General features: G+C 41.6%; 1 protein-coding gene across 2 annotated transcripts in view; it reads left to right on the forward strand.

Annotated features, from left to right (window-relative positions):
- The window catches only part of LOC126484058 (uncharacterized), a 245,360-nt gene that overhangs the window by 183,679 nt on the left and 33,967 nt on the right, over positions 1-27,714 (forward strand). For both annotated transcript variants that reach the window (XR_007587804.1, XM_050107411.1), the window contains exon 12: positions 11,830-12,048. Coding sequence is in view for 1 of the 2 variants with exons in the window: in XM_050107411.1 (XP_049963368.1) it covers positions 11,830-12,048 (219 nt within the window). In the remaining variant the exon portion in view is untranslated. The remainder of the gene's footprint in view (positions 1-11,829; positions 12,049-27,714) is intronic.

Raw genomic sequence — 27,714 nt, forward strand, 5'->3', positions numbered from 1 at the left:
TATCCATTAGGACAGTGCAGCAGAATTTGATGTTAATGGGCTATGGCAGCAGATGACCAAAGCAAGTGCCTACGCTAACAGCACAACATCGCCTGCAGACCTCTCAGCTCCTAACCATATCATTGGACCGTAGATGACTGAATGACCATGGTCTGGTTAGATGAGCCCCTTTTTAAGTTGGTAAGAGCTGATTGTAGGGTTATAGTGTGGTGCAGACCCCATGAAGCTGTGGACCTAAGTTGACAACAAGGCATTGTGCAAGCTGGGATGGTGGCTCCATAATGGTGTGGGCTGTGTTTACACGGAATGGACTGGGCCCTCTGGTCCAGCTGAAACAAAATGGTTATGTTTGACTACTTGGAGACGATTTTCAGCCACTCATGAATTTCATTTTTTGGATGACAATGCACCATGTTATTGGCCACAATTGTTCACAACTGATTCGCGGAACACACTGCACAGTTCGAGTGAATGATATGGCCACCCAGATCACCTAACATGAATCCCCTCAAACATTTATGGGACATAATCGAGAGGTCAGTTTGTGCACAAAGTCCTGCACTGGAAACACTTTTACAATTATGAATGACTATAGAGGCAGTATGGATCACTATTTCTGCAGGGAACTTCCTGTGCTACGCCAGGCAAAAGAAGGTCCAACACAATATTAGGAAGTATCCCATGGCTTTAGTCACCTCGCTGTGTACCCATATTGTTGTTAATGGTATAGTTTCCATTTTTTTCACATAGTACTTTATTACCATTCATAGATTTATTTAAAAATAATACGTAAAATAAAGGAAAGTCGGCCACTCATCTACAGTGGACTGATGTGTGGAGTGTGGCAACACATAACAGAAAAGCTATTAACTCTAGCTTTCCTGCTCTTGCTGTTTATCTAGTAAAAGTACAAACACAAATGCACAGTCCCATGGTCAATGTGAGACTGGCTACTGACCATCAATTATGGGAAGCAGTAGGCTGGGCTGGTGATTGCAGTGAGGGTTATGGAAGGATGCATGAGGCAAGGAGTGGCCAGTGGTGTAAGAGTAAGGCAGATCTTTTGACAGGTGACTCATCAGCTGCACAGCAAGATGAAAGGGGAGGGTAGAGCATATAAGCGATATAGGGAGGGGGCAAAGATGAGAAGGGTCAAGGTGGAGAGAGAAGCAGGAAGGAGGGAGAGAAGGGAAGAGGAGTGGAAAAGGGAGTTTTTTTTGGGGGGGGGGGGGGGAGAGGGGGAGAGAGAGAGAGAGAGAGAGAGAGAGAGAGAGACTGACTCTCTGTGTGTGTGTGTGTGTGTGTGTGTGTGTGTGTGTGTAAGCTACTGTTATGTGTTGCTATACTCCACAAGTGAGTGTCAGCTTTAAGTGACTGGTTGCCTTTCCCTTAATTGTCCCATCCAGGAATTTCTTTATTGTTATACATTGCTTTTTTGACTCTTTCGCTTCCCATACCCTTTTAGTTTTGTTGCTGTCTTTACTCACTTACCCACAACTCATTGTCCGTTTCTTTATTAATTAAGATGTCTATCCTTTCTTCTCCTCTTCAGCATCTGCCTTCAAAGCATGCACCAGCCACCTTCTGTTGTGCAGTGTGAACACTCACTGTTTCAATGGCCCTCCACACTAATAAGTGCCACGCTACAACTCCTTACCTTCACGATGATAGCTGATTTTTGAACATTTAATTCCAGTGCTGTTTTTAACATGTTCTCTACAGCTAATTCATGCTGCCCAACTGTTAGTTTGTCTTATATGTTTATTTATGAACAGATTGTACTATCTCACATGTTTCTTACTGTTGCTCATATCAATTTGAGATTGAGCATATTTATTTACAAGCGTACCTACTACCTCATGCATTTTTTCTGACCTCCCTTCTAACTTCCGATGTACGAGTAGTTCTTATCTCCATATAGTACCTACCATTTATTTCTGTTTTCAGCTCCTTATTTTCAGCCTTTATAACTATTTTTTCAACCACTCCTGTTGTCTCCTGACCCTCCAACCACGAAGCCCTCCTCATTCTTCCTTCATGAATTCTGAAAACTCTCTTTTGTTGTAGCAAAACTAGCCACATATCCTCTTTCTGAAATCTTGTCTGGCACATGATATCCACCTGATGTACTTACCATTAAAATTGTCATCTCTGGCTGTCACCCATCCTACTGCAAGAACCTTCACCTTTCTGGTAGTCTTTGCCCTCACTAATCCAGGCCTTCACAGTCACACAATCGAAGCTCAAACTGTACTTGACAGCCTCTGATCCTATTGCAAAATCCTTTTAGTCCTGCCTTGCAGGTCTGGGAATTAGAATAGGCCCGAGGTGTTCCTGCCTTTCATAAGAGGCGACTAAAAGGAGTCTCACGCATTTTGACCTTTATGTGATGGTCCCCTGCAGGGTTTGACCTCCATTTTTCAAAATTTTCCCGAACAGCGAGCCAACTGGGGAACGGCGCCTTAAGTGGTGCATCGTGTCCATCGTGCCTTGAGATTTTAGCCCACTTTCTCATTGTCACACTGCAGTCCAGCTCATTCTCCATCTCTTGGGCGAGGACGCCTTCATGGATGTGTTTTCCACCATGCACGATTCAGTGTTGCTTTTAGTGCTGACGATGACCATGGACTTCTTTGCACCTCATATCCAGCATGGTAGCCAGTCTGTTGTGGTGGGGCCGCCATGTACCCTGTTGGTTGTAGCCCTCTGACAACACAGGAATCGCTCTGCTGATGCCTGCGCCAATAACTCCCCACGTACGCCAAGGAGTAGATGCCCGTCATTCTGGGGCATTGGGATGCCCAGCAATGGCCATCCTGTCATGTGACCTTTGTTGCGGCTGGGTGGCATCTGTGGTGAGGGCCCCTGGTCGGGGCCAGTGGCATCAGGGCGGATGACACGTGATGAAGCATACCACTTCATCACTTGCTGGTGATCAAATACCAGCAGTCTCAAAGCATTCCAAGTCTCAGTACAATGGAAGAAAGTACAACACCTCCCTAGCCACACTATGGGAGGAATGCCAGGCTAAGGACGGCAGCGAACCTTATTCATCCCGGTACCTCGTATGTACGAGAGCTGATGGGACTCCTTTGTTTCAATGAAGCCACAGTTTTTTGTAGAGCATTTAGAAGACAAGTTTGGGGAGGTGGATGGTTTGTCCAAAATGCGATCTGGGTCAGTGTTGATAAAAACAGAATCCTCTGCCCAGTCACGGACTTTACTGGCTTGTAACAAGTTGGGGGATGTTTCTGTCATCATCACACCACATAAGAGCTTAATATGGTCCAGGGTATTATCTTCCACAGGGACTTTCTTTTGCAGTCTGACGACGAGCTGTGTGCCAATTTAGAGTGGCGAGGTGTTCATTTCATGTGGTGTGTCCATCGGGACCTGAGGGATAATCAGTTTGCCACCAGTGCCTCCATGTTGGCCTTCGAGGGTGGCACCTTACCCGAGAAGGTCAAGGCGATGGTCGACCGCTGTGATGTCAAGCCATATATCCCTCCCCGATGCAGTGCTTTAAGTGCTGGACGTTCGGCCATATGTCTTCCTGCTGTACTTACAGCATCACATGTTGAGATTGTGGACGTCCATCACATCCCAATAATCCATGTGCCCCGCCTCACATCTGTGTCAACTACGGAGAGCATCATTCACCTTGCTCACCCGACTGCAGGATTTTAAAGAAAGAGAGGAAATCATGGAATACAAGACTCTGGACCGACTGACCTACACTGTAGCTAAGAGAAAATATGAGCGCCTACATCCTGTGGCTATGGCCTTCTCATACACCACCGCTACGAGAACAGTTGCAGCCTCATCAGTTCCGCAAATTCCAGTCGACTCTCAGAACCATAAAGCTACACCTGCCTCTTTGATGGTATGTGTGTGTGTGTGTGTGGGGGGGGGGGGGGGGGCACGTACCCCCCTCCCCCCCTTGTAACTCCCGCACCACCTACCTCAGAAGCACTGCCCCCCCCCCCCCCCCCCCCCCCAACCATTGGGGAATTGGGAACACCAGTCCCCACTTCTGAGCCAGAGAAGCGTAAGTCTTCTTTGGCTCCTCTTGTCACGAAGGGATCCCTTGGGTTACTCCCTTCCCAGGTTTCTGCTAATGGGAAAGATGACACCTGCCAGTGGCTGAAGCGCCCAAAAGCAGCTGGTCGTAGGGCTTCACAATCATCCTCAGTCCCAGAGACTGAATCCCAGAGACCGAATCAGCGAAGCCCTCCCAGCCAGAGAAACCCAAGGAGCAGCGAGAAAAGTCCAAAAAGAAGACCCCTAAGGTTAAGGAAATTGTGGTGGCACCCACACCACCGCTACCTACAAGCTCTGCATCTGGGGATAAGGTGGAGATTCTGGCGTCCGCTGAGGTCCTAGATCTTGCTGGACCCTCAGACACAATGGATATAGACTGTTCAAGCAATAAGTCAGTGGCAGCAGGTGACCCTGAGGCGTAAACTACCTCATTGAATGTTCCATGCCTTACCAGTCTCACGATGATGTCATCCTCCAGTGGAATTGGAGCAGTTTTTCCACCACCTGGCTGAGCTGCGGCAACTGTTAAGCTTTACACCTGCTTTCTGCATTGCCCTCCAGGAAACCTGGTTCCCGGAAATGCGGGCCCCTGCCCTTCACGACTATAAGGGATATTACAGGAACCGTAGCGACTATAATCGAGTGTCAGGTAGAGTTTGAGTTTATGTCCCAAACTGAGTCTGTAGTGAAACTGCACCCCTTCAAACCCCTCTTGAAGCTGTGGCTGTCAGAATAAGGATGACACAGGAAATAACTGTCTGCAATGTATATCTTCCTCCAGACGGTGCAGTACCCCTAAATGTATTAGCTGCACTGATTGATCAACTCCCTAAACCTTTCCTACTATTGGGAGATTTTGATGCCCATAACCCCTTGTATGGTGGCACCATGCGTACTGGCCGAGGCAGAGATGTCGAAAGTTTACTGTCTCAGTTCGACCTCTGCCTCTTAAATACTGGGGCCGCCACACATTTCAGTGTGGCTCATGTTAGTTACTCGACCATTGATTTATCCATTTGCAGCCCAGGACTTCTCCCATCTATCCACTGGAGAACACTTGACGACCTGTGTGGTAGTGACCACTTCCCCATCTTCCTGCCACTGCCCCTGCATCAGGCCCATGCACACCTGTCCAGATGGGCTTTAAACAAGGCAGACTGGGAAACTTTCACCTCTGCGGTCACCATCGACTCTTCCCCACACAGTAACATCGCTGTGACAGTTGAGCAGGTGACAACAACAATTGTTACTGCGGCGAAAAAACGCGATCCATGACTCCTTAGGGTGCCCTCGGCGAAAGGCGGTCCCTTGGTGGTTGCCGGAAGTTGCTGAGACAGTTAAGGAGCGTCGAGGAGCTCTACAGTGGCATAAGTGGCACCCTTCCCTGGAGCACAGTGTTGGGAGACAAACGTCTCACCCATTGGGTGCCATATGTCACATTTTCAAGTCTGGATGAAGATCAGACGTCTTTTTGGGTACCAGATGCCTACAGGTGTCCCTGGCATTAACATCAATGGCATGTTATCTACCGATGCAAATGCAATTTCTGAGCACTATGCTCGAGCCTCTACGTCAGAGAACTATCCCCAGCCTCTCGCACCCTCAAACGGCGGATGGAAAGAAAAGTCCTCTCATACGCTACATGCCACAGTGAAGCCTATAACGCCCCATTTACAGAGTGGGAACTCCTCAGTGCCCTTGCACATTGCCCCGACACAGCTCCTGGGCCAGATTGGAGCCACAGTCAGATAATTAAACATCTCTCATCTGACTACAAGCGACATCTCCTCATCATCTTCAACAGTATCTGGTGCGATGTCGTCTTTCCATCACAATGGTGGAAAAGCACTATCATTCCGGTGCTTAAACCCAGTAAAAACCCACTTGATGTGGGTAGCTATCGGCCCATCAGCCTCACCAATGTTCTTTGTAAGCTGCTGGAATGTATGGTATGTTGGCGGTTGGGTTGGGTCCTGGAGTCACGTGGCGTACTGACTCCATGTCAGGGTGGCTTCCGCCGGGCTCGCTGTACCATTGATAATCTTGTGTCCCTCGAGTCTTGCCATCTGAACAGTCTTTTCCAGACGCCAACACCTGGTTACTGTCTTTTTTGATTTACGAAAAGCTTATGACATGAGCTGGTGACATCATATCCTTACCACATTATACGAGTGGGGTCTCCGAGGTCCGCTCCCGATTTTTATCCACAATTTCCTGTTGCTTCATACTTTTCATGTCCAAGTTGGTGCCTTCCTTAGTTCCCCCCATATCCAGGAGAATGGGATCCCGCATGGCTCCTTATTGAGTGTATCTCTATTTTTAGTGGCCATTAATGGTCTAGCAGCAGCTGTAGGGCCGTCCGTCTCACCTTCTCTGTATGCAGATGACTTCTGCATTTCATACTGCTCCACCAGTATTGGTGTTGCTGAGCGGCATCTACAAGGAGCCATCCACAAGACGCAGTCATGGGCTGTAGCCCACGGTTTCCAGTTTTCGGCCACAAAGTCTTGTGTTATGCACTTGTGTCTCACCTTCTCTGTATGCAGATGACTTCTGCATTTCATACTGCTCCACCAGTATTGGTGTTGCTGAGCGGCATCTACAAGGAGCCATCCACAAGACGCAGTCATGGGCTGTAGCCCACGGTTTCCAGTTTTCGGCCACGAAGTCTTGTGTTATGCACTTGTGTCGGCGTTGTGCCGTTCATCCTGAACCAGAATTTTACCTTAATGATGATCCACTCACCATAGTGGAGACATACCTATTCTTAGGACTGGTTTTCGATGCCAGATTGACTTGGCTTTCTCACCTCCATCAGCTTAAGCAGAAGTGCTGGCAGCACCTCAATACCCTCTGCTGCCTGAGCAACACCAACTTTGATGCAGATCGCTCTACGCTGCTGCAGCTCTACAGAGCCCTTGTTCAATCCCGCCTTGACAATGGGAGTGTGGTTTATGGTTCGGTGGCACCCTCAGTGTTGCGTTTACTCGACTCAGTGCAGCACTGTGGCATTCATCTAGCAACAGGAGCTTTTAGAATGAGTCCAGTGACCAGCGTCCTGGTGGTGGCAGGTTAGGCATGCACAGTTGCTCTCCAGTTATGTTGCACACATTTGTAGTTCTCCTCCGCATCCGAATTACCATCTCCTTTTCCCACTCACGGCCGTTCATCTCCCTCATCGGCGACCCAGATCAGGGCTTACAATTGCAGTTTGTGTGCGATCCCTTCTCTCCGAACTGGAGTCCTTGCCTTTACCACATACACTTTAGGTTCATTCATGAACACTTCCATGGTGTACACCTAGGCCACGGCTTTACCTGGACCTCTCACAAGGCCCTAAGGACTCACTTAACCCTGCGACCCTCTGCTGTCACTTCCTCTCGATTCTTGACATGTACTGGCGCGATGAAGTGGTTTACACTGATGGCTCGATGGCTGATGGTCGCATTGACTTTGGTTATGTTCATGGGGGACATAGAACAGCACTCCTTACCAGCTGGCTGCAGTGTTTTCACTGCAGAGCTGGCGGCCATATCTCGTGCTCTTGAGCACATCTGCTCATGCCCATGCAAGTCATTTCTCCTGTGTACTGACTCCTTGAGCAGCCTACAAGCTATCGAGCAGTGCTGCCCTGTCATCCTTTGGTAGCAACCATGTAACCAACCATTACGCCATGTAGAACCCTGTTTAAAACAGTTCCAACCTCCCTCCAACCATTATCCTCCTACCCTTCCACATTGTCATCCCCTGGTAATATTTCAGGAACTCCTCACTTCTAACTTGGCCTCAACTTTCTTTCCTAAATTCCTCCTCAATGAACCTAACATCACTTCTATGGAACGTACAGTTATGTGTAACCTTAAAACCAATCCAGACCATTCATCCTTACTGTGGGGAAAGGCTCCACCACAATAGTCATGAATCATGGTGACTCGGTAGTTGAGAGTCTCTGCCAATTTTCTGTCACCTCTGCATACAAACCTTAATGACCATGATGTCCTCCCAGAAGTCTGACGTGACTTCCAGCAGCTCCTTGAAGCCTTAAGTCCATCCTAAAATCTGACAGTTGAATTCATTTCCCTCCCCACATAAGCGACCCCACACATTCCTACCATTTACCTACTCCACAAACCCAACACATAGGTCTCACCATTACTTGTCCATTGTCACTGGGCACAATGCTCCCACAGAATGAACTTCCGCCTTTGTTAACATGTCCTAACTGTTGTCCATAACCACTTATCCTACCTTCAAGACCCTGCTCACTTCCTTCACCGTCTCTCCACAGTTACCACCAGGCTCCTTGTTAGTCACTATGGATGTGTCATCCTTGTACACAAACATCCCTCTTGCCCAAGTTTGAGACCATGGAACACTACCTTTCCCAACACCATCCTGATACCAAAACCACCGCCTCTTTCCTAATTTTGCTAGCCAACCAAATCGTGACCCAGAATTATTTCACTTGTGAAGGCCAAATCTATAAACAAATTCATGGAACTGCTACTGGTACCCACATGGCATCAACCTATGATAACTTATTTATGGACCATCCGGAGAGATCTTTCCTATCAAGTCAATGCCTTAAACTGCTTTTCTCGTTGAGATTTGTTGATGACATTTGCATGATCTGTACTTGTGGCAAGCACAACCTTTGCTTTTTCCTCTATTACCTCAACACCTACTCCCAAATCTCTTTTACCTGGTCCTTCTCAGCTCAACAAGCTACCTCCCTAGATGTCCATCTCCATAAATATATCTGCTTGTACCAGCACATCAACCATAACAGTATCTTCTCTTTGACAGGTCATGTCAGAAAGTCTCTTCCTTACAGCCTCACCAACTGAGGTTGCCCTATCTGCAGCAGAAAGCACGAGTTATCAAAATATACTAATTACCTTATTAGTGCCTTTATTGGCAAGAGCACCCCACTCATAAACATATCTCCCATAACATCTCTTCCCCTGATACTGGTAAACCTGTTTACCAGCTAGCAACCAGCACTCGTATAACTCCAGTCACATTCCAGTCTTGAATAGTTCAACTACATGTCACCAGAGCTTCAACTATCTCTCATCATGCCCTGAGATGAGAGATATCCTTCCCAAAATCCTGCTCACATCACCCAAACTAGTGTTCTACCAGCTACCGAATTACAGAATGTCATAGTCTGTCCTTATCCCAGACCTACACGCCATGAGTCATTTCCTTGTGATCATCACAGGTGCCAAACTTGGCCCGTAGACCCACTCACTATCTCCTACTTCAGTCCAGTAACAGGTATTTCTTACATAGTGAAAGGCAGGACCACGTACGAAAGCAGTCACATTATATATCAGCTATGCTGCTATTACTGTATGACATTCTATGTGGGCGTGACAAGTAACCAACCAGCCATCTACTCACATGAATGGTCACCAACAATCTCTGGCAAACTGCAAACTAGACCATCCAGTTGCCAGATATTCTACACACCACAATACAAATGGTCACCAACAAACTCTGGCACACTGCAAACTAGACCACCCAGTTGCCAGATATGCTACACACCACAACACAAATGACTTCAACAGCTGCTTCATTAGGCAGGCCATTTGGGTACTCCCTTCCAGCACAAGTTTCTCCAAACTTCGGAGATGAAAGTCTTTCTCCAGTATATCCTGTACTCTTGCAATCCCCTTGGCCTAAACGTCTGCTAACATTTTTCCCACTGCTTCACATCACCTTTTCCCTTTTGCCCTCTTTCTTCCGGCCACATCACTCTTTAACCATCCAGATTGTGTACTGTCTTCTGCCACTACTTGCTCCTTCCACATGGTCTCTCTCTCTCTCTCTCTCTCTCTCTCTCTCTCTCTCTCTCTCTCTCTCTCTTTCTCTCTCTCTCTCTCTCACACACACACACACACACTCTTTTCCGTTTCTCTCTCCCCTCCCTGCCTCCTTCTTCATCCTCACAACATTCCTCTTCTCCCCCCCCCCCCCCCCCCCCCCCCTGCTCTCTCTCATGCTCTGTGGTTTTAACTCCTTTCGTCATGTTGTGCAACTGCTGAGTCATCTGTTGAAAGACTACTGGTCTTGCTCTATCCTGCTACCCCCTCTTTGCCTCGTGTGTCCTCCCCACCTCATCTCAATTTCCATCTGCTCAGGAAATTGATTTAATAATTGATCATAATCATCAGTCTCACCACAGTCATAGGAATGTGTGTTTGGGTGTCTGTGTGGTTGTGGTTTAAGTGTGTCTGTGGTTTAAGTGTGTCTGTTTTTACTAGAAAAAGAATAGGCTCATGACAGCTTGTGTAAATACTGTTTTCTGTTATTTGTTGCTATGCTCCACACATCAGTCTGCTAACGACGGCTGGTTGCCTTTCCCTTGGTGTACGTATGTTCCATCCAGGAATTTCCATGATTGTTGTTGTTTAAGAAAAGTGTGATTTGCATCATGTTTAAATGATAAAAAGCTCCTACTCACCAGCTATGCAACTGACTTCTTAGATTGGTATGTAAAACAGGAAATATTGCTGAGAAATAAGCTCCATAAGTGGGAACAACAGTTACTGGCGTAAGAAGAAAATATTCTCACTTATTAGTGTTTGTCTTGACCCTTTTGCCCCACTATTGAATGGTTACTATTACTTACGTTCAAGGTTCAGAGATATTAGGAATACCCTATTATTTGTGAATTCAGTTGCCGATAATCTTTGTGGTAATCTGACAAGTAAGGTACAGGGCTCTGACCTGTTAAATACGGGTTTGAGTTATACTCCAAATAAGCCACAGACATTGTAATATTACGTTTAGTGTTTGCATGTAAATAATCAACAACATCCTGCAGTAGTACGCACTCACAAGCCAAGACTGTAGAGAAGAAGAAAAAAAGAAAAATGTTGCAGTCACAGCCATTCACATATACAACACATGATTTCATTGTCAGTGCCTGTTTGTTTATTTTATTTCTCTTTCTTGATTGAGCATCCTGAACATTTATTTTTGTTTGGTGCATGTGCAATCTTTCTGCAGCCTTTCTTCTCTGTGGTGTTTATTATTCTCTGTGCAAGCAAGAAATTGTGTAAAGCTTATTCATCTTTAATTGTTTTGTGTTGTTGTTTACATCATTCTGTATGGTTGGTATTCCTAATCTGCTGCATGTGGAAGAATGATACACAAGGTGTTGTGTTGTTCATCTTTCAGGTAAAATTATTATGCTACTTATCTTTTGCAACTGAATTTTACTTTTGTTTCTGAAATTTCATTTTATTGTTTTATACATCTTCAGTGGTTTGTGTTATTTGATCTATGTTTTCTATTTGATCTATCGTAATTTGCTCTTTTATTAGCATTTCCAGACTCTCACTTCCTTTTATAAATGTTGACACTGAGCTGTGTGTCATTACACTGAGAGCAGGGATAAGTGCAGTAACAACAAAATGCAGCTCAGTGCAAATATCTGTACAAGGAATTTTGTGTGTGAACATGCTAACAGAAGAATCAATGAAATACATAAAATATAGGGGGGGAGAGAGAGAGAGAGAGAGAGAGAGAGAGAGAGAGAGAGAGAGAGAGAGAGAGAGAGAGAGAGAGATAACTGAAGAGCTTAAAGCACTTAGCTGTAAACGAATCATGTTTGGTTAAGGACAAAAAATACAATTTGATTGAAAAAAATAGCAATAGTTATTAGCTATTCTAATCTACAAGATAAAGATTATTTAAGTAGCAACTGAGAAAGACGGGTGCATATGTTGAAAAAATAAGACGTAATGTTGTGTGTATTCTTTTGTTCTCTATTCACAGTACCAGTTTGCAAAGATGTTGGATACTGTTAAAAATGCTGCAGCTTTCCAGGAGGCATATCACTCTGATATCCCTCCATTGACTCTTCCTACATCAAGTGCAGCATCGACTGTAGACGATGAGCCTTTTAGTAAAGAAGACCAACTTACGTACAGAGTACAGGAAAACAAGCAGCATTCTGTTAGTCCAGGAGAAGAACTCAGGAAATATATTCAACAGGTAATGGACTGGGAAAGCCTATCACTGAAAGTTGTTTATTGGAGGTGGGAGAGGCACACACAGTTCATATAGTCAAGATCAGTAATTATTTCATTCTTATGTATGATCCATAATTCAGGCATTTTCCTGTATACACATATATAGGGCATTGTTATCAGAATTAAAATCATAAATTGACATATTTAGACACGATTAAGGACATTATTTGCACTTGTGTATAGTTCCTGAGTACAGGTCAGATGAAATTACAGAACTTTCATGATTCTTTGACATAAATTGGTGGCACGTGAAATGTCTGATACACTAACACGCACAATATGGTTGCCCACTCATGTGCCAATAGACAAGATAACCACACACACACACACACACACACACACACACACACACACACACACTGTGGCATGCACTGCTTTGCGTTATGTTAGTCTAAGAGTAGGTGAAAGGCACTTTTCTGTCTGTTATTCTCTTGAAATCTTCTATATTGATTTATTTATTGTTTGCAATGCATATTTGCTCTCCAGTTGAGGCTATGAACTGCTCCTTGTGATTGATCATCATGGCCTTCTCAGGCTAAGCATTTACCTTATTCCTTCCAAATGTGGCATAGCACATGTTGACAAGACAGTATTCACACTCCAAAATGTAACACTAGAATCATATGTAGCTCTTGTAGTTCAGTATGTCAACTGTTGGAAAATGTTGGATTGCCGAAGAACATGAAATAAATTATAACAGTGCAGAGTTGTTTATCTATGCACAACTTATTGGTACAGTAAACTCTCAATTATTATCCGCTTTGCAGATTACCTGCAGCCTATTTCTCCCAGTTCTTTTATGGTTGCTGAAAATTTTTCTTTTATGGTGGAGCAGTTGCCAATGAATGATAATGTCACGTTACAACATTAGTTAACAGTGTGCTGCTCTAACACCTCAAGCGCTGGATTGCATTGCTGTGGTGAATATTGTAGTCATTTGATTTCTGTTAGTGCTGAACAATGTCTGAAAAGTGAAAATGTGTTGTGCTAACAGTACAGCAGAAGCTGGAGATAATACACAAACTTGAGGAAGACAGTATTGATACGTGGACTCTGGAACTGATTTACAATGTGGGTGAAATTGTGATCTGTGACATTTGGAAAAACAAATTTGCTAGCATGTCTGACTCATTTCAAGGTTTGTCAAAGTGAAAGGCTATGAAAATATCTACAAACACAGAACTGGATAAAGCCAAGCTGTAATGGTTTCAGCAGAAAAGAACAGAGGGCACACTAGTATCTGGCTCAATAAGTGCCAAACAGGCCCAGTTTTTCTTCAAAACCTTGGGGATTGAAGGACATTTTAATGCATCTTCCAGCTGGCTAAGTAGATTTGAACAGTGTCATGGTATCCAGGAGATTGCCATCTGAGGAGAAAAGCTAAAAGCAGATAATAAGCTTGCTTCTGAATTTTGTTATGATTCCCATGAGTGTACAGTATGAGAAAATTTAGAACTGGAGCAAATAAACAACAAGGGCGAAACTGGGCTGTTTTGGAAGTGTCTACCAACAAAGACTTAAGCTTTCGAGACAGAGCGTAGTGTGCCTGGTTATAAATCAAATAAAGAAAGGATAACTGTGTTGTATTGTGCTAATGATATAAGATTGTATAAAGTTAAGTTTGGTATAATAGGTAAAGTGAAAAAAACTGCTCTGTTTCAAAGAAAAAGAAATGTACATGTATGTGTCCATTATTTTCACCAGAAAGAGACCTGAATGGACTGCAGAATATTTCAAACATGGTTCCATAAGTGCTCCATGCTACAGGTCCGAGAACATTTAACTTCGAAGGGTCTACCTACTTGCATCTGAATGAACTTGCTCTGAAATTGGATAACAGGATGATATTTGTAAAATACTTACTACCTAATGTGACAGCTTTAATTCAGCCAATGGTTCATGGTGTCAGTGCTGCTATGAAGAAAATATGTGGAGGAAATCTGCTACAAAAACTTATTGATGAGGGCAGCAGTCTTCAAACATTTTGGAAACAATTGACTTTGCAATTTATGAAGTGTGGAAGGTGTAGTCTAAGGTAAAACAATCAGCTACAGCCAATTCATGGAAAAACATTAATCCTGAAATTGATGAAATTGGTGATTCCAATGATGAAGAAGACTGCTCATTAGCAACATTAGCTCCTGTTTTGAAAAGTACTCCAGAGTGTGAAACTTGACAAAGAAAGTATTTCTGTTTGATTTGATTTGGAACACACAGAGAATGTTAGCTGCTGTTTTGAAAAGTACTCTGGGGTGCGAAACTTGACAAAGAAGGTTTTTCTGAATTGTTTGATGTGGACTGCATAGAACTAGGTCATGGGATGTTGAGTGACATTGCTACTGTTACCAAATACAAGGGAAATCTGGGGGGGGGGGGGGGGGGGAGAATGACAGTGACAAAGATAACAACATTTGTCTAGTTCCAGAAACAGTAATCAGTCATGCATCAGCACTTGAATGGGCTGAAGGGTTATTGGACAGTCCGGAACTGCAAGGACATGATCCCCTTTCTGACAAGTTGGTGTTGTGTAAAATTCATAGCATGTTATGTTAAAGAAGGTGTACCTCATTGAGACAGAAGTCAATTCAAGAATATTTTGTTTCAAAGTAGTGCAGTGTAATGTGAAACTAACTTGCCACTCTATGCTTTGTAAGTGCTGTATTCTCATGTGTAATATGATAAATAAAATATAATTTATTTTAAACATTATTTGAGTGATTTTAGTTATGACATTGTGATTAATTTTTGTTATTGAACAACTCTAATACATTACCACGTACTTTAAGTGTTGGTTATCTGCGGAATTCAATTATCCATGATTTTCAAGTCGCCAGTTACTGTGGGCAATCTAGAGTACACTGTACTGTGTTGTAAAAGAGCTTATGAATATTTACCTTGATGTTTACCTTGTAGACATTAACAGACTTAGCAGAATCTTGGTCAGCAGTTCGCAGAAACATGCCTAGGCTATTTTGCATGCTTCCACGCCTGACTGAACAATTCATCCTCAGTCATGTTTGCTTCTCTGAGCTGTGAGCACAATGAAAGTTTGAACCAGGCCTGGAGCTAGCTAATTGTTAAGGTGGCTGCTCATGATAAACAGGAAATTTGGGTTGTAGTCCTGGATTGGCACAAGTTTTCAGTTGTCACTACACATTCATGATACTGCAGGTGGAATGGATTCCACTAATATTATTTCAGGTGATTGCACCTTCCTTCATTTCATCCCCGTTGATCTGTTTACCTAATTTCACTGTTCTTATTTTATTTCTTGCTTGCAGGCTTTTAGATCGTAACAGGTATTTGCATATTTCATCATACTTGGGTTGGAAATTAAATACAGCATTTTCAGGAAGTGCAGTAAATATTTCAGAACAACTTGAAATGTAACAATTCTTAGAAATATAATTCCCAGTTTTTGCAAAGTTATAGCTGTTTGAATATTGTTCATAAAAAAAAATCTCACAATAATGAGCAAGAATGCACAGATAACTTACTGAAACAGTATTATTATTATTATTATTATTATTATTATTATTATTATTATTATTATTATTATTATTATTATTATTTATTTATTCATCCAGGGATCATCTTTACAATGATATTGGACTTGTCATCATAATACACTGACAATAAGTGGCTCAAAAAATTATACACGCATGCGCAGAATCTATGAGGGAAGTAATGCGCAATAATTTTACTGCCAAGAAGCTTAATAGGTAACAAAAAGAAAAAAATCACAAATGTACTTACATCTTTTACCTATTTTTTATACACAATCACCAATTTTCTCAACACATTTCTCCCATCGCGGTACCAGTTTCAATATGCTCTTTTTAGAGAAGTCTATTTGGTTGGAGTACAGCCATCAGTGGACTGCTGATTCATTGCCACATATGTTGCAAAGTGTTGGCCGGCCGGAAATTTCTTCGTGGGACCAAACAGATGAACATCTGATAGTACAAGACGGACTGTATGGAGGATGCTGGAGCACTATACACCCAAATTTGGCAGCTTTTTCAAAAATAGGGGCAGCAACATGGGGGCTAGCATTGTCATGAAGAAGTTTTACACAGCATTAATGTTGTGGCATTTGTCATAAAGAGTGTGATACAACTGAACCAAAGTTTTCATGTAGGCTGCTTCATTCACGTTGGTCTCCTGTTCAGCAAAGCCCACAAGTAACACATGATGCCTATCCCAGAACACTATCACAAACAGTTCCCTATCAGACTGAGGCACTTTGAATTTTTTTTCGTACTGGGGAACCATTATCTTTCCACTCCAAAGCGGCCTGCTTGGTTTTGAGTGTTTAGTGATACGCCCATGACTCATTACCAGTGATGATTCCTGATGATGCCCTTCTGCAGCGTAATGTGTTAAGTGATCCAAGCTTGTCATCAGTCACTCACTTAGGCACCCAGTGAGCACTGACTTTACGAAGTTTCTCAGTGTCTCATGATCAGTGTCACACACTGCACCATAGGAAATGTTGAACTGTTGTGATAATGTTCACATTTCCAAATGCTGGTTGTTCAGAATTGCTGCCTCAATGGCTCTGATATTCTGTGGTGTTGCAGCTGTTACCAGCTGCCCAGAGCATGGCAAATCACTAAGGTTCACAAGGCTCAGATCTTGAAAGAATGCACACCACCTGGAGACACTGATACATTCCATACAGTTGTCCCCATGCATATCACGCATATCCCTGTGAATTTCATTCAGTTTATGCCCTTTGGCCCACAAATATCAGATTACACTTCTCCACTATTCACAAGTTGACAGTAGCATGCACGCCATGTTCAGGCTTCTCTCGCTAGAGCTGCGCATGAAAGCAAAATATTTTGTGTAGCACAGACTTCAGATTATATTGCCAAGAAATTTCAACATTCCAGCTGAAATATCAGGGGAGAAAAAAATTATTTTGTGTTATTTTCCGATCCTCCCTTGGAAGTATGCTTTCCTGAATATGAGATCAGCGTATGAACAACTGCACTGCCTCATTCAATTGGTCCTTGTTGTACAATATTCTTTGATGTGAACACAGTTTTTCTCATCATTGCTGCACACCTGAACTACATCTACTGGTGACTCCAGCACTGTAAACTTGTTGCTATGCCCCTTGCACCAACTCCAAATTGGCTGGAAAGCTGACTTCAAGCCTTTACACTTGCCATGATTCCTCTCGGTCCACGTGAAAAACTGAGTCACGTATATCACTGCACTGTCTCTGAATTCTGTAGAGTAAACAAAGCTACATTTTTTTAGGTCTGGGAAGGCTGCAGTTGCAGCCCTATAGCCACCCTGTCTTCCCCCCTGGATTCGCCTCTGCCCAGAACACCTGTAAACCTGCGTTAGTATTCATGTCTCTGCATATTATTCAGCATTTTGTGTTGAGATTTGTTAAAGAAAGTGTCAGCTCTACAAATAGGTGAATGGTACACATGCAGAATGATTAGCTTTGTTATTTCAGTGGCTGCCATGTTTATCTACATTAAGTGTGATCAGATCATTTATAACTTAAAGATGTGTGCTAATTCTGATATAAATACACAATAGCCCATCATTTAAAGTAGTTCTACAGTAGCAACTTGCACCTTCATACCACATATGCGTTATATGCTGTGTTTGATTTTCTTTTGCACCAGTGCTCTGTAATGCATACCACAATGCTGCTCAAAGACTGTAATTCAGTTTCAAGCTGGTGTACTTTATTTTTAATAGACTGTGCATTCTTATGAAGAAAGATGATTCCTAGTTAATTTCTCTGATCATTGTGAACTCTGGTGTGGTACATTCTCTCTTCTCTGTACTCAGTGAAGAAATCTCTAAATTAGTTGTAATACATCTAAGGCAGGGGAGTCTGTTGCGTGGTTTATTGTAAAGCCACAGTGACAGGTATTTGACCATGTGTGGCCCTACACCCTTCTGCTATACTCTCAGTAAATAAACCCCATCAGTCTTCCTCTCCTAGTCCTGTTGATATGTAGACCATACCTAGTGTAGCCCCATCTCTGATATCCTCACTGGCACAAGTGCAATGTGCACCTAGTCAGCAGAAATAACATGAATGGTGTAGAACAGAATAGGTTATTTTTTTAAAACAATTCTTCACATCTCATCACAGTGTTACACTTAGTTATTCTGAGTGTCTTTCGGTGCACTTGTAATTCTGTTTTGTGGCAAATTCTACCTTGTGTTAGTTTTTTCCTATAACTTCATTTTCCATCCATCCACATATATAAAAATGTATTGAAGTCAGGTCTGAGAAATGTTACATTTAGATGATACATTATCTAGTGGTTAAAATGTGCAGAGAGAAAATGCCCACCCCTGTAGTGAAAGGAACCTTATCCAATAACAGTGGCAATTCACTTTGCAGGAAGTACACTTATTGTGTTCTGTAAGAAAGTTAGTTAGGGCAATGGACCTAACTAACTAATTACATACCACATCATACTTAAAGTTTACATAGTAGTGACACAGAAAATATTTTTTCGAGTGACATTTGGATTTTTGTCACACCACAGATGTAAGCTATGGCTGTTGTTGATGCCCTCATCCATGAAAGCAGCTACATGAATGAGTTATTTGAATGTTTCACTTAGCAGTTGTCCATCAACAAACATCAAATAATTGAGCTTTGTGGTCTGTGTGTGATATTGTAGTTACATACTCCTTTAATTCAAATGTCAAAAACACTAGGGCTATACTCTATTCATCATAAGAATAAACCTGATGTAAACATTACCTCACGTATTCTTCCGCATTTGCTTGAATCTCATTGGATTTCGTTTCACATGGAACAGAAGCCAAGTTGTGAACATTACAGTCAAGTACGATCTAAAGGATACGTTTTGTGCTGTGTTACATGCACATAGACTGAGTGATAATGTGGGACAGCAGCTTTATCAGCACATTAAACTTGGGCAGCACTGACAAGCCAACAGTCCAACTAACTTGCAGTGATGTGAGTTGCAGTTCAGATGTAAAAAGAGACGAGCAAAGAAACAATATACCTTCGAATGTCATTTAATTTTTAAAGAGACTGAAATAATATTTGGAGAAACTCCAGCACTACCACACACTTCTTAGGTGACCAGACAGAAAGCATAAAATGCATTCATTCTCACCTGACACAGTACTGTAATTACAAACAAGAGTGATGAAAATTTCTAACTTAAACATAGGGTAATTTTTGTGAGAGAGCTGTGTGTAATGCAAAAGCATACGGCAGGGATTTCACCGTACTGTTGAATACTGAAAGCACTGAAGGTATTAATTACAGTCAGTCATCTGGTAATCTCCTAGCACCTTCCTTATCCAAATCCGAGAAATACATTTCAGTTCTGCAAGTGTCACCTGCTACATTGATAACGAGCCTATCAACAACAGAATCCACGAAGCCAACCAGGCGCCGCACATTCTCTTCTTCTTTTACGAGTAGCCGTTCTATATCCCGCCAGCGTTTGGCAGTGACATGTGAAAATGCTGCATGCATTAGTTACATTACGTCTGGCAGCTTAACAGTCTTGTTACTTCTTGGGCCAAACCCCGCAACTTGGCTCCAGATCAGTTCTTTTAGGTTCATGTTGTAATGGTACATTAGCAAATGTAAAAATGCAGCATTTGTATGATGTGCTCAATGCTGTGAAAATGATTGTTTTTCCTATTTCTACAATACTTATCTACCTCTGTGGTATAAAACAATGGAATAGTGTAAATGAAGAGGATTTGCTTATTCATTTTTGTGTTAAAAAATTAAATGGTTATGGTGTCTTATTTTAAGCAACTTTTATGAAGTCTTTCATAAAACACAGGAATTTCGCATCCAATATGTAATTAGAGACAAGAAGACACACATTGTTCATTAAAAATGATGATGATTTTCTAATTATGAGACGTTGTTGTAGTTGTTGTTGTGGTCTTCAGACCTGAGACTAGTTTGATGCAGCTCTCCATGCTACTACATCCTGTGCAAGCTTCTTCATCTCCCAGTACCTACTGCAGCCTATATCCTTCTAAATCTGCTTAGTGTATTCATCTCTTGGTCTCCCTCTATGATTTTTACCCTCCATGCTGCCCTCCAATGCTAAATTTCTGATCCCTTGATGCCTGGAAACATGTCCTACTAACCGATCCCTTCTTCTTGTCAAGTTGTGCCACAAACTCCTCTTTTCCCCAATTCTACTCAATACCTCCTCATTAGTTATGTGATCTACCCATCTAATCTTCAGCATTCTTCTGTAGCACCACATTTCAAGAGCTTCTATTCTCTTCTTGTCCAAACTATTTATCGTCCATGTTTCACTTCCATACACTCCATACAAATACTTTCAGAAATGACTTCCCCTTAAATCTATACTCAATGTTAACAAATTTCTCTTCTTCAGAAATGCTTTCCTTGCCATTGCTAGTCTACATTTTATATCCTCTCTACTTCGACCATCATCAGTTATTTTGCTCCCCAAATAGCAAAACTCCTTTACTACTTTAAGTGTCTCATTTCCTAATCTAATTCCCTCAGCATCACCCGACTTAATTTGACTACATTCCATTATCCTTGTTTTGCTTTTGTTGATGTTCATCTTATATCCTCCTTTCAAGACACTGTCCATTCCGTTCAACTGCTCTTCCAAGTCCTTTGCAGTCTCTGACAGAATTACAATGTCATCGGCGAACCTCAAAGTTTTTATTTCTTCTCCATGGGTTTTAATACCTACTCCGAATTTTTCTTTTGTTTCCTTCACTGCTTGCTCAAGATACAGATTGAATAACATCGGGGAGAGGCTACAATCCTGTCTCACTCCCTTCCCAACCACTGCTTCCCTTTCATGTCCCTTGTCTCTTATATCTGCCATCTGGTTTCTGTACAAATTGTAAATAGCCATTTGTTCCCTGTATTTTTCCCCTGCCACCTTCAGAATTTGAAAGAGAGTATTCCAGTCAACATTGTCACAAGCTTTCTCTAAGTCTACAAATGCTAGAAACGTAGGTTTGCCTTTCCTTAATCTTTCTTCCAAGATAAGTCGTAAGGTCAGTATTGCCTCACGTGTTCCAACATTTCTACGGAATCCAAACTAATCTTCTCCGAGGTCGGCTTCTACCAGTTTTTCCATTCATCTCTAAAGAATTCGCGTTAGTATTTTGCAGCTGTGACTTATTAAACTGATAGTTCGGTAATTTTCCCACCTTGTTTCAACTCAGGTCTTTCAGTGCTCTGTCAAACTCTTCACGCAGTATCGTATCTCCCATTTCATCGTCATCTACATTCTCTTCCGTTTCCATAATATTGTCCTGAAGTACATCGCTCTTGTATAGACCCTCGATATACTCCTTCCACCTTTCTGCTTTCCCTTCTTTGCTTAGAACTGGGTTTCCATCTGAGCTCTTGATATTCATACAACTGGCTCTCTTTTCTCCAAAGGTCTCTTTAATTTTCCTGTAGGCAATATCTATATTACTCCTAGTGAGAAAAGCCTCTACATCCTTACATTTATCCTCTAGCCATCCCTGCTTAGCCATTTTGCACTTCCTGTTGATCGCATTTTTGAGTCGTTTGTATTCCTTTTTGCCTGCTTCATTTATTGCATTTTTATATTTTCTCCTTTCATCAATTAAGTTCAATATTTCTTCTGTTACCCAAGGATTTGTACTAGCCCTCGTCTTTTTACCTCCTTGATCCTCTGCTGCTTTCACTATTTCATCTCTCAAAGCTACCCATTCTTCTTCTACTGCATTTCTTTCCCCCATTCTTGTCAATCGTGTCCTAATGCTCTTCCTGAAACTCTCTACAACCACTGGTTCTTTCAATTTATCCACGTCCTTCTCCTTAAATTCCCACCTTTTTGCAGTTTCATCAGTTTTGATCTACAGTTCATAACCAATAGATTGTGGTCAGAGTCCATATCTGCCCCTGGAAATGTCTTACAATTTAAAACCTGGTTCCTAAATCTCTGTCTTACCATTATATAATCTATCTGATACCTTCCAGTATCTCCAGGATTCTTCTATGTATACAACCTTCTTTTATGATTCTTAAACCAAGTGTTAGCTATGATTAGGTTATGCTCTGTGCAAAATTCTACCAGACGGCTTCCTCTTTCATTTCTTACCCCCAATCCATATTCACCTACTATGTTTCCTTCTCTCCCTTTTCCTACTGTCGAATTCCAGTCACCCATGACTATTAAATTTTTGTCTCCCTTCGCAACATGAATAATTTCTTTTATCTCATCATACATTTCATCAATTTCTTCATCATCCTGCCGAGCTAGTTGGCATATATAGTTGTATTACTGTAGTAGGAGTGGGCTTCGTGTCTATCTTGGCCACAATAATGCGTTCACTATGCTGTTTGTAGTAACTTACCCGCACTCCTATTTTTTTTTATTCATTATTAAACCTACTCCTGCATTACCCCAGTTTGATTTTGTATTTATAACCCTGTATTCACCTGACCAAAAGTCTTGTTCCTTCTGCCACCGAACTTCACTAATTCCCATTATATCTAACTTTAACCTATCCATTTCCCTTTTTAAATTTTCTAACCTACCTGCCCGATTAAGGGATCTGACATTCCACGCTCCGATCCATAGAATGCCAGTTTTCTTTCTCCTGATAATGACGTCCTCCTGAGTAGTCCCCGCCCTGGGATCCGAATGGGGGACTATTTTACCTCCAGAATATTTTACCCAAGAGGACGCCATCATCATTTAACCATACAGTAAAGAGATGTAGGTATTTCAAGTTGAACAAGGAAAAAAAAAATTAAACTGGGGAGACTTGAACCAGCGAAGCTTAATCTGTACTTGGCTAACATTCCAGTACGCTACCGACTGCCCTACACATACGGGGCAAGTAAATAATTACATCAGGTGTGTTACATACAGTGGGTGGGAAAACTCCAAAGCCAAGTACCTCCATAAGTTTATGAAAAACATCAAGAACAACCTATGTCTCAGCACTTTACCATATTCCACAGCATATTTCACTATGGTACAGAAAGCAGCCTCAGCCATTTTAATTCTGCGCATTAACAGTGCGACAATCAGAGCACAACACTGCAGAGACTGTGGCTGTACACGATTTTTGAAATAAAAACTATGTAGCTGAAGTGTGATTAAGAAAAACGTTGATGGCTGTCAATATCATAAAGATTCATTTTTTGTAACTTAGTAATAATATATCTAATACCTAAGTAGGACCTACTTCCAAGAGCATAACAACACCAGTGTGTGTGTGCGCTACGGCTTCTGACCAGTCATGATGTTTATGTTTGTTTACATTAGGTTTATTCTTATGATGAACAGATTATAGTCGGCTTGTTCTGATTTGTACATTGGTGTATAATTTTGCTGTGAGATGTTAGCCAGCATGTGACAGATTATTGCACTTATTGAAAAATCCATTTCTCCAGTTTTTGCTTCCTAGGCCCTTTTGACCAATGTCTGTGTCACTTGGTTTTCGTACATGCTCTATATCGGGCAGTGTTGCCCATCTGTGAGTCATTGGTTTACGTTGTGATTTGTCTCTGTAAATGTCATAGATTTTGTGTTATAATCTGCTGCAGCATTCATCCATTTGAACAATTAATCATGGCTTGAATGTTACATGAAATGACTATATCAATTATGTACTGCTTACAACAAAATGCAAACAGTACATATTCTTAGCTAAAGCAGTTCTCTTACAACACCACAAATGTAAGTTATTGTATCCCCACAACAGTAATTTTTTTTTCTTTCTGGATGACCTATCTCAAATTTCATGTCACTTGTATTCACTGTGGACATATGCTAAGATCTAGAAGTAGTTAGGAAGTGTCATCCCAACAGGAACCACCAGAATTTACAATTACGTTTCTTGTTCTACAATGACAGAATTCTTGCAGGCATTTACAGTCTTTGAATTTGTGCAATTTTCTGTCCTCAGCTTACTAATGTCACCAAAGCAAAATTTCTTTTGACAATAATGAAGGATCTTATTGAATTTTGCCAGTGATGGAAACCATGTTTTCAGGTATGTTGTTTACACATAACAGGGATCTGCATTTAGCAAGCACATTAAGATCATTGTTTTAAATTTCAGTGACACCTCTTACAAATTTGAAGGATGAGGTTGTCATACTGTTATTTTTTTGTTATAAACAAACATTATAAATGCCCTTTTCATTATCTTAGGCCATGTGCAAATGTTTATTCAGTTTGACAGCGAAAAATTGGTTTCCACTGCAGTTACACTTGCAGGTATTTGGAATGAGGACCACAGTTCTTTCAAGGACCATTGCATGAAGGAAAGTTTTATTCATCAGTACTCTTGTCCTAGATGGAACCCCCACCCCCGACTATAATTTTGACCACAGTTGGAGCACAGAACATCATCCAGGACGAATATGAAATATGAAACTCACGTATAGTTTGCTATAGTGCGTCACACAGTTTGATTTTTCACCCGAATACAGTTCCCCAGTTCTCTCACACTGGCTCCGTCAGTTCTTCCAATCCAATGTTAACAGTTGTTTTGATAGCAGTGCGTTATTGAAATATGGTGCCTAATTTTAAAAGTATCTTTTCACCTCTTAAACACTTGGAAAGATACTATATTTTCACTGCCCAAGACTTCTGGCTTTTGTGGGTGAACTCTGTTTATTATTATTGCTGTCTTCTTATGTGAACACATCTTTCCTTTCACTTATGATGTCAGTATACCTATTTTTTCTCAGATGTACATGTTAAAAAGTAACCATCTCCAGTAAATAAATGTTTTTGCTATACCTCACCCTGACTGACATACTACAGAATGTCTTATTTGAAAATACAAATGGGCACCTGTTTAAAATGAAAGTAAAAAATTACGCTGAAAATATTTTCTGTGGAAGAGTATATTTAAAAATACTGTCCAGTGCATAGCATTTTAAATTCTCGCCATGCTGTATTGGAATAAACATGAGCAATGAGAAAACGAAAGGATTTACAGATAATGCTGAAGGTAAGGAAAAGTCAACACAAAGTTTGGGAAATGGTTTGAAATAAACTATTTGAATCTTTCTTTGTGCTTTTTTTATTTTTCTGGTCCAGATTTTGCAATGACTCTTCTTTCCCTTCTGCAACTGTGTGTATGATCCTTAACGTTTTTCTTTAAGAAGTGTACCACCAAGTGACAGCGGGAGAATACACGTATATATAGAGGTTAAGAACATTTGAAAGCTTTCAGAACCAGTGGCTCCTTCTTCTGGCAGAAAGGTTGAAGGGGAAGAAAGAGGGCTGAATAAAAAAGACTGACAAGGCTTAGGAAATGGGGAGAGTTTGGAAAAGTCACCAAGAACCAAAGGTCAAGGGAGACTTACTGACTTCTGTCTCTTCCTCTTTCATTTTTATTTACCATTTACAGAATATGTCTATACTCCCTATTTTGTTTGAGGATGATAAATGGGATGGAAGATTGTTGGTACTCCTTCTTAATAAGCCTGTATTTCTCTAATTATTTTAGTCATTGTGAAAGATATAGCTTGGAAGGAGTATCGTGTCTTTACATTTGTCAGACTTTGGGCCCTCAGAATATTGTTAGTATACTGTTCCATAATGCAAATTGCTTTTCTTGTTGTCCCCAACTGCAATTTGTTGCGCATTTCTGTGCCATTCTTGCCAGTTACTAAATGCACCACACAGCTTCTCTCTGAATACTTGCTATCCCTTCTGATAGTTCAACAAATTAGGGATGCTAGATTGTTGAAAAATTATGGAGAATTGGTCAAACAAGAATATTTTGGTAGGCCCACCTGCACACAAATTAACTTTTCATTGAGATGTACTAATAAATCTGAGTCTGGGACCTGCTTCCCCTACATTAAATCATCTCAGATAGATATTTAGCGTTCCCCCCAAGAGCCATGGACCTTGCCGTTGGTGGGGACGCTTGCGTGCCTCAGCGATACAGATAGCCGTACTGTAGGTGCAACCACAACGGAGGGGTATTTGTTGAGAGGCCAGACAAACATGTGGTTCCTGAAGAGGGGCAGCAGCCTTTTCGGTAGCTGCAGGGGCAACAGTCTGGATGATTGACTGATCTGACCTTGTAACACTAACCAAAACGGCCTTGCTATGCTGGTACTGCGAACAGGTGAAAGCAAGGGGAAACTACAACCGTAATTTTTCCCGAGGGCATGCAACTTTACTGTATGGTTAAATGATGATGGCGTCCTCTTGGGTAAATATTCCAGAGGTAAAATAGTCCCCCATTCGGATCTCAGGGCGGGGACTACTCAGGAGGACGTCGTTATCAGGAGAAAGGAAACTGGCGTTCTACGGATTGGATTGTGGAATGTCAGATCCTTTAATCGAGCAGGTAGGCTAGAAACTTTAGAAAGGGAAATGGATAGATTAAAGTTACATATAGTAGGAATTAGTGAAGTTTGCTGGCAGGAGGAACAAGACTTTTGGTCAGGGGAATACTGGGTTATAAACACAAAATCAAATAGGGGTAATGCAGGAGTACGTTTAATAATGAATAAAAAAAATAGGAGTACGGGTAAGCTACTACAAACAGCATAGTGAACGCACTATTGTGGCAAAGATAGACACGAAGCTCACACCTACTACAGTAGTACAAGTTTATATGCCAACTAGCTCTGCAGATGACGAAGAAATTGAAGAAATGTATGATGAAATAAAAGAAATTATTCAGATAGTGAAGGGAGACGAAAATTTAATAGTCATGGGTGACTGGAATTCGGTAGTAGGAAAAGGGAGAGAAGGATACGTAGTAGGTGAATATGGATTGGGGGTAAGAAATTAAAGAGGAAGCCGCCTGATAGAATTTTGCACAGAGCACTACTTAATCATAGCTAACACTTGGTTCAAGAATCATAAAAGAAGGTTGTATACATGCAAGAAGCCTGGAGATACTGACAGGTTTCAGATAGATTATAATGGTAAGACAGAGATTTAGGAACCAGGTTTCAAATTGTAAGAAATTTGCAGGGGCAGATGTGGACTCTGACCACAATCTATTGGTTAAGAACTGTAGATTAAAACTGAAGAAACTCCAAAAAGGTGGGAATTTAAGGAGATGAGACCTGGGTAAACTGACTAAACCACAGGTTGTACAGAGTTTCAGGGAGAGCATAAGGGAACAATTGACAGGAATGGGGGAAAGAAATACAGTAGAAGAAGAATGGGTAGCTTTGAGGAATGAAATAGTGAAGGCAGCAGAGGATGAAGTAGGTAAAAAGACGAGGGCTAGTAGAAATCCTTGGGTAAAAGAAGAGGTACTGAATTTAATTGATGAAAGGAGAAAATACAAAAATGCAGCAAGTGAAGCAGGCAAAAAGGGATACAAACATCTCAAAAATGAGATCGACAGGAAGTGCAAAATGGCTGAGCAGGGATGGCTAGAGGACAAATGTAAGGATGTAGAGGCTTATCTCACCAGGGGTAAGATAGATACTGCCTACAGGAAAATTAAAGAGACCTTTGGAGAAAAGAGAATCACTTGCACGAATATCAAGAGCCCAGATGGAAACCCAGTTCTAAGCAAAGAAGGGAAAGTAGAAAGGTGGAAGGAGTATATAGAGGCTCTATACAGGGGCGATGTTCTTGAGGACAAAATTATGGAAATGGAAGAG

This window comes from Schistocerca serialis, chromosome 1, assembly GCF_023864345.2.
Source record: "Schistocerca serialis cubense isolate TAMUIC-IGC-003099 chromosome 1, iqSchSeri2.2, whole genome shotgun sequence".
Lineage (NCBI taxonomy): Eukaryota > Metazoa > Arthropoda > Insecta > Orthoptera > Acrididae > Schistocerca > Schistocerca serialis.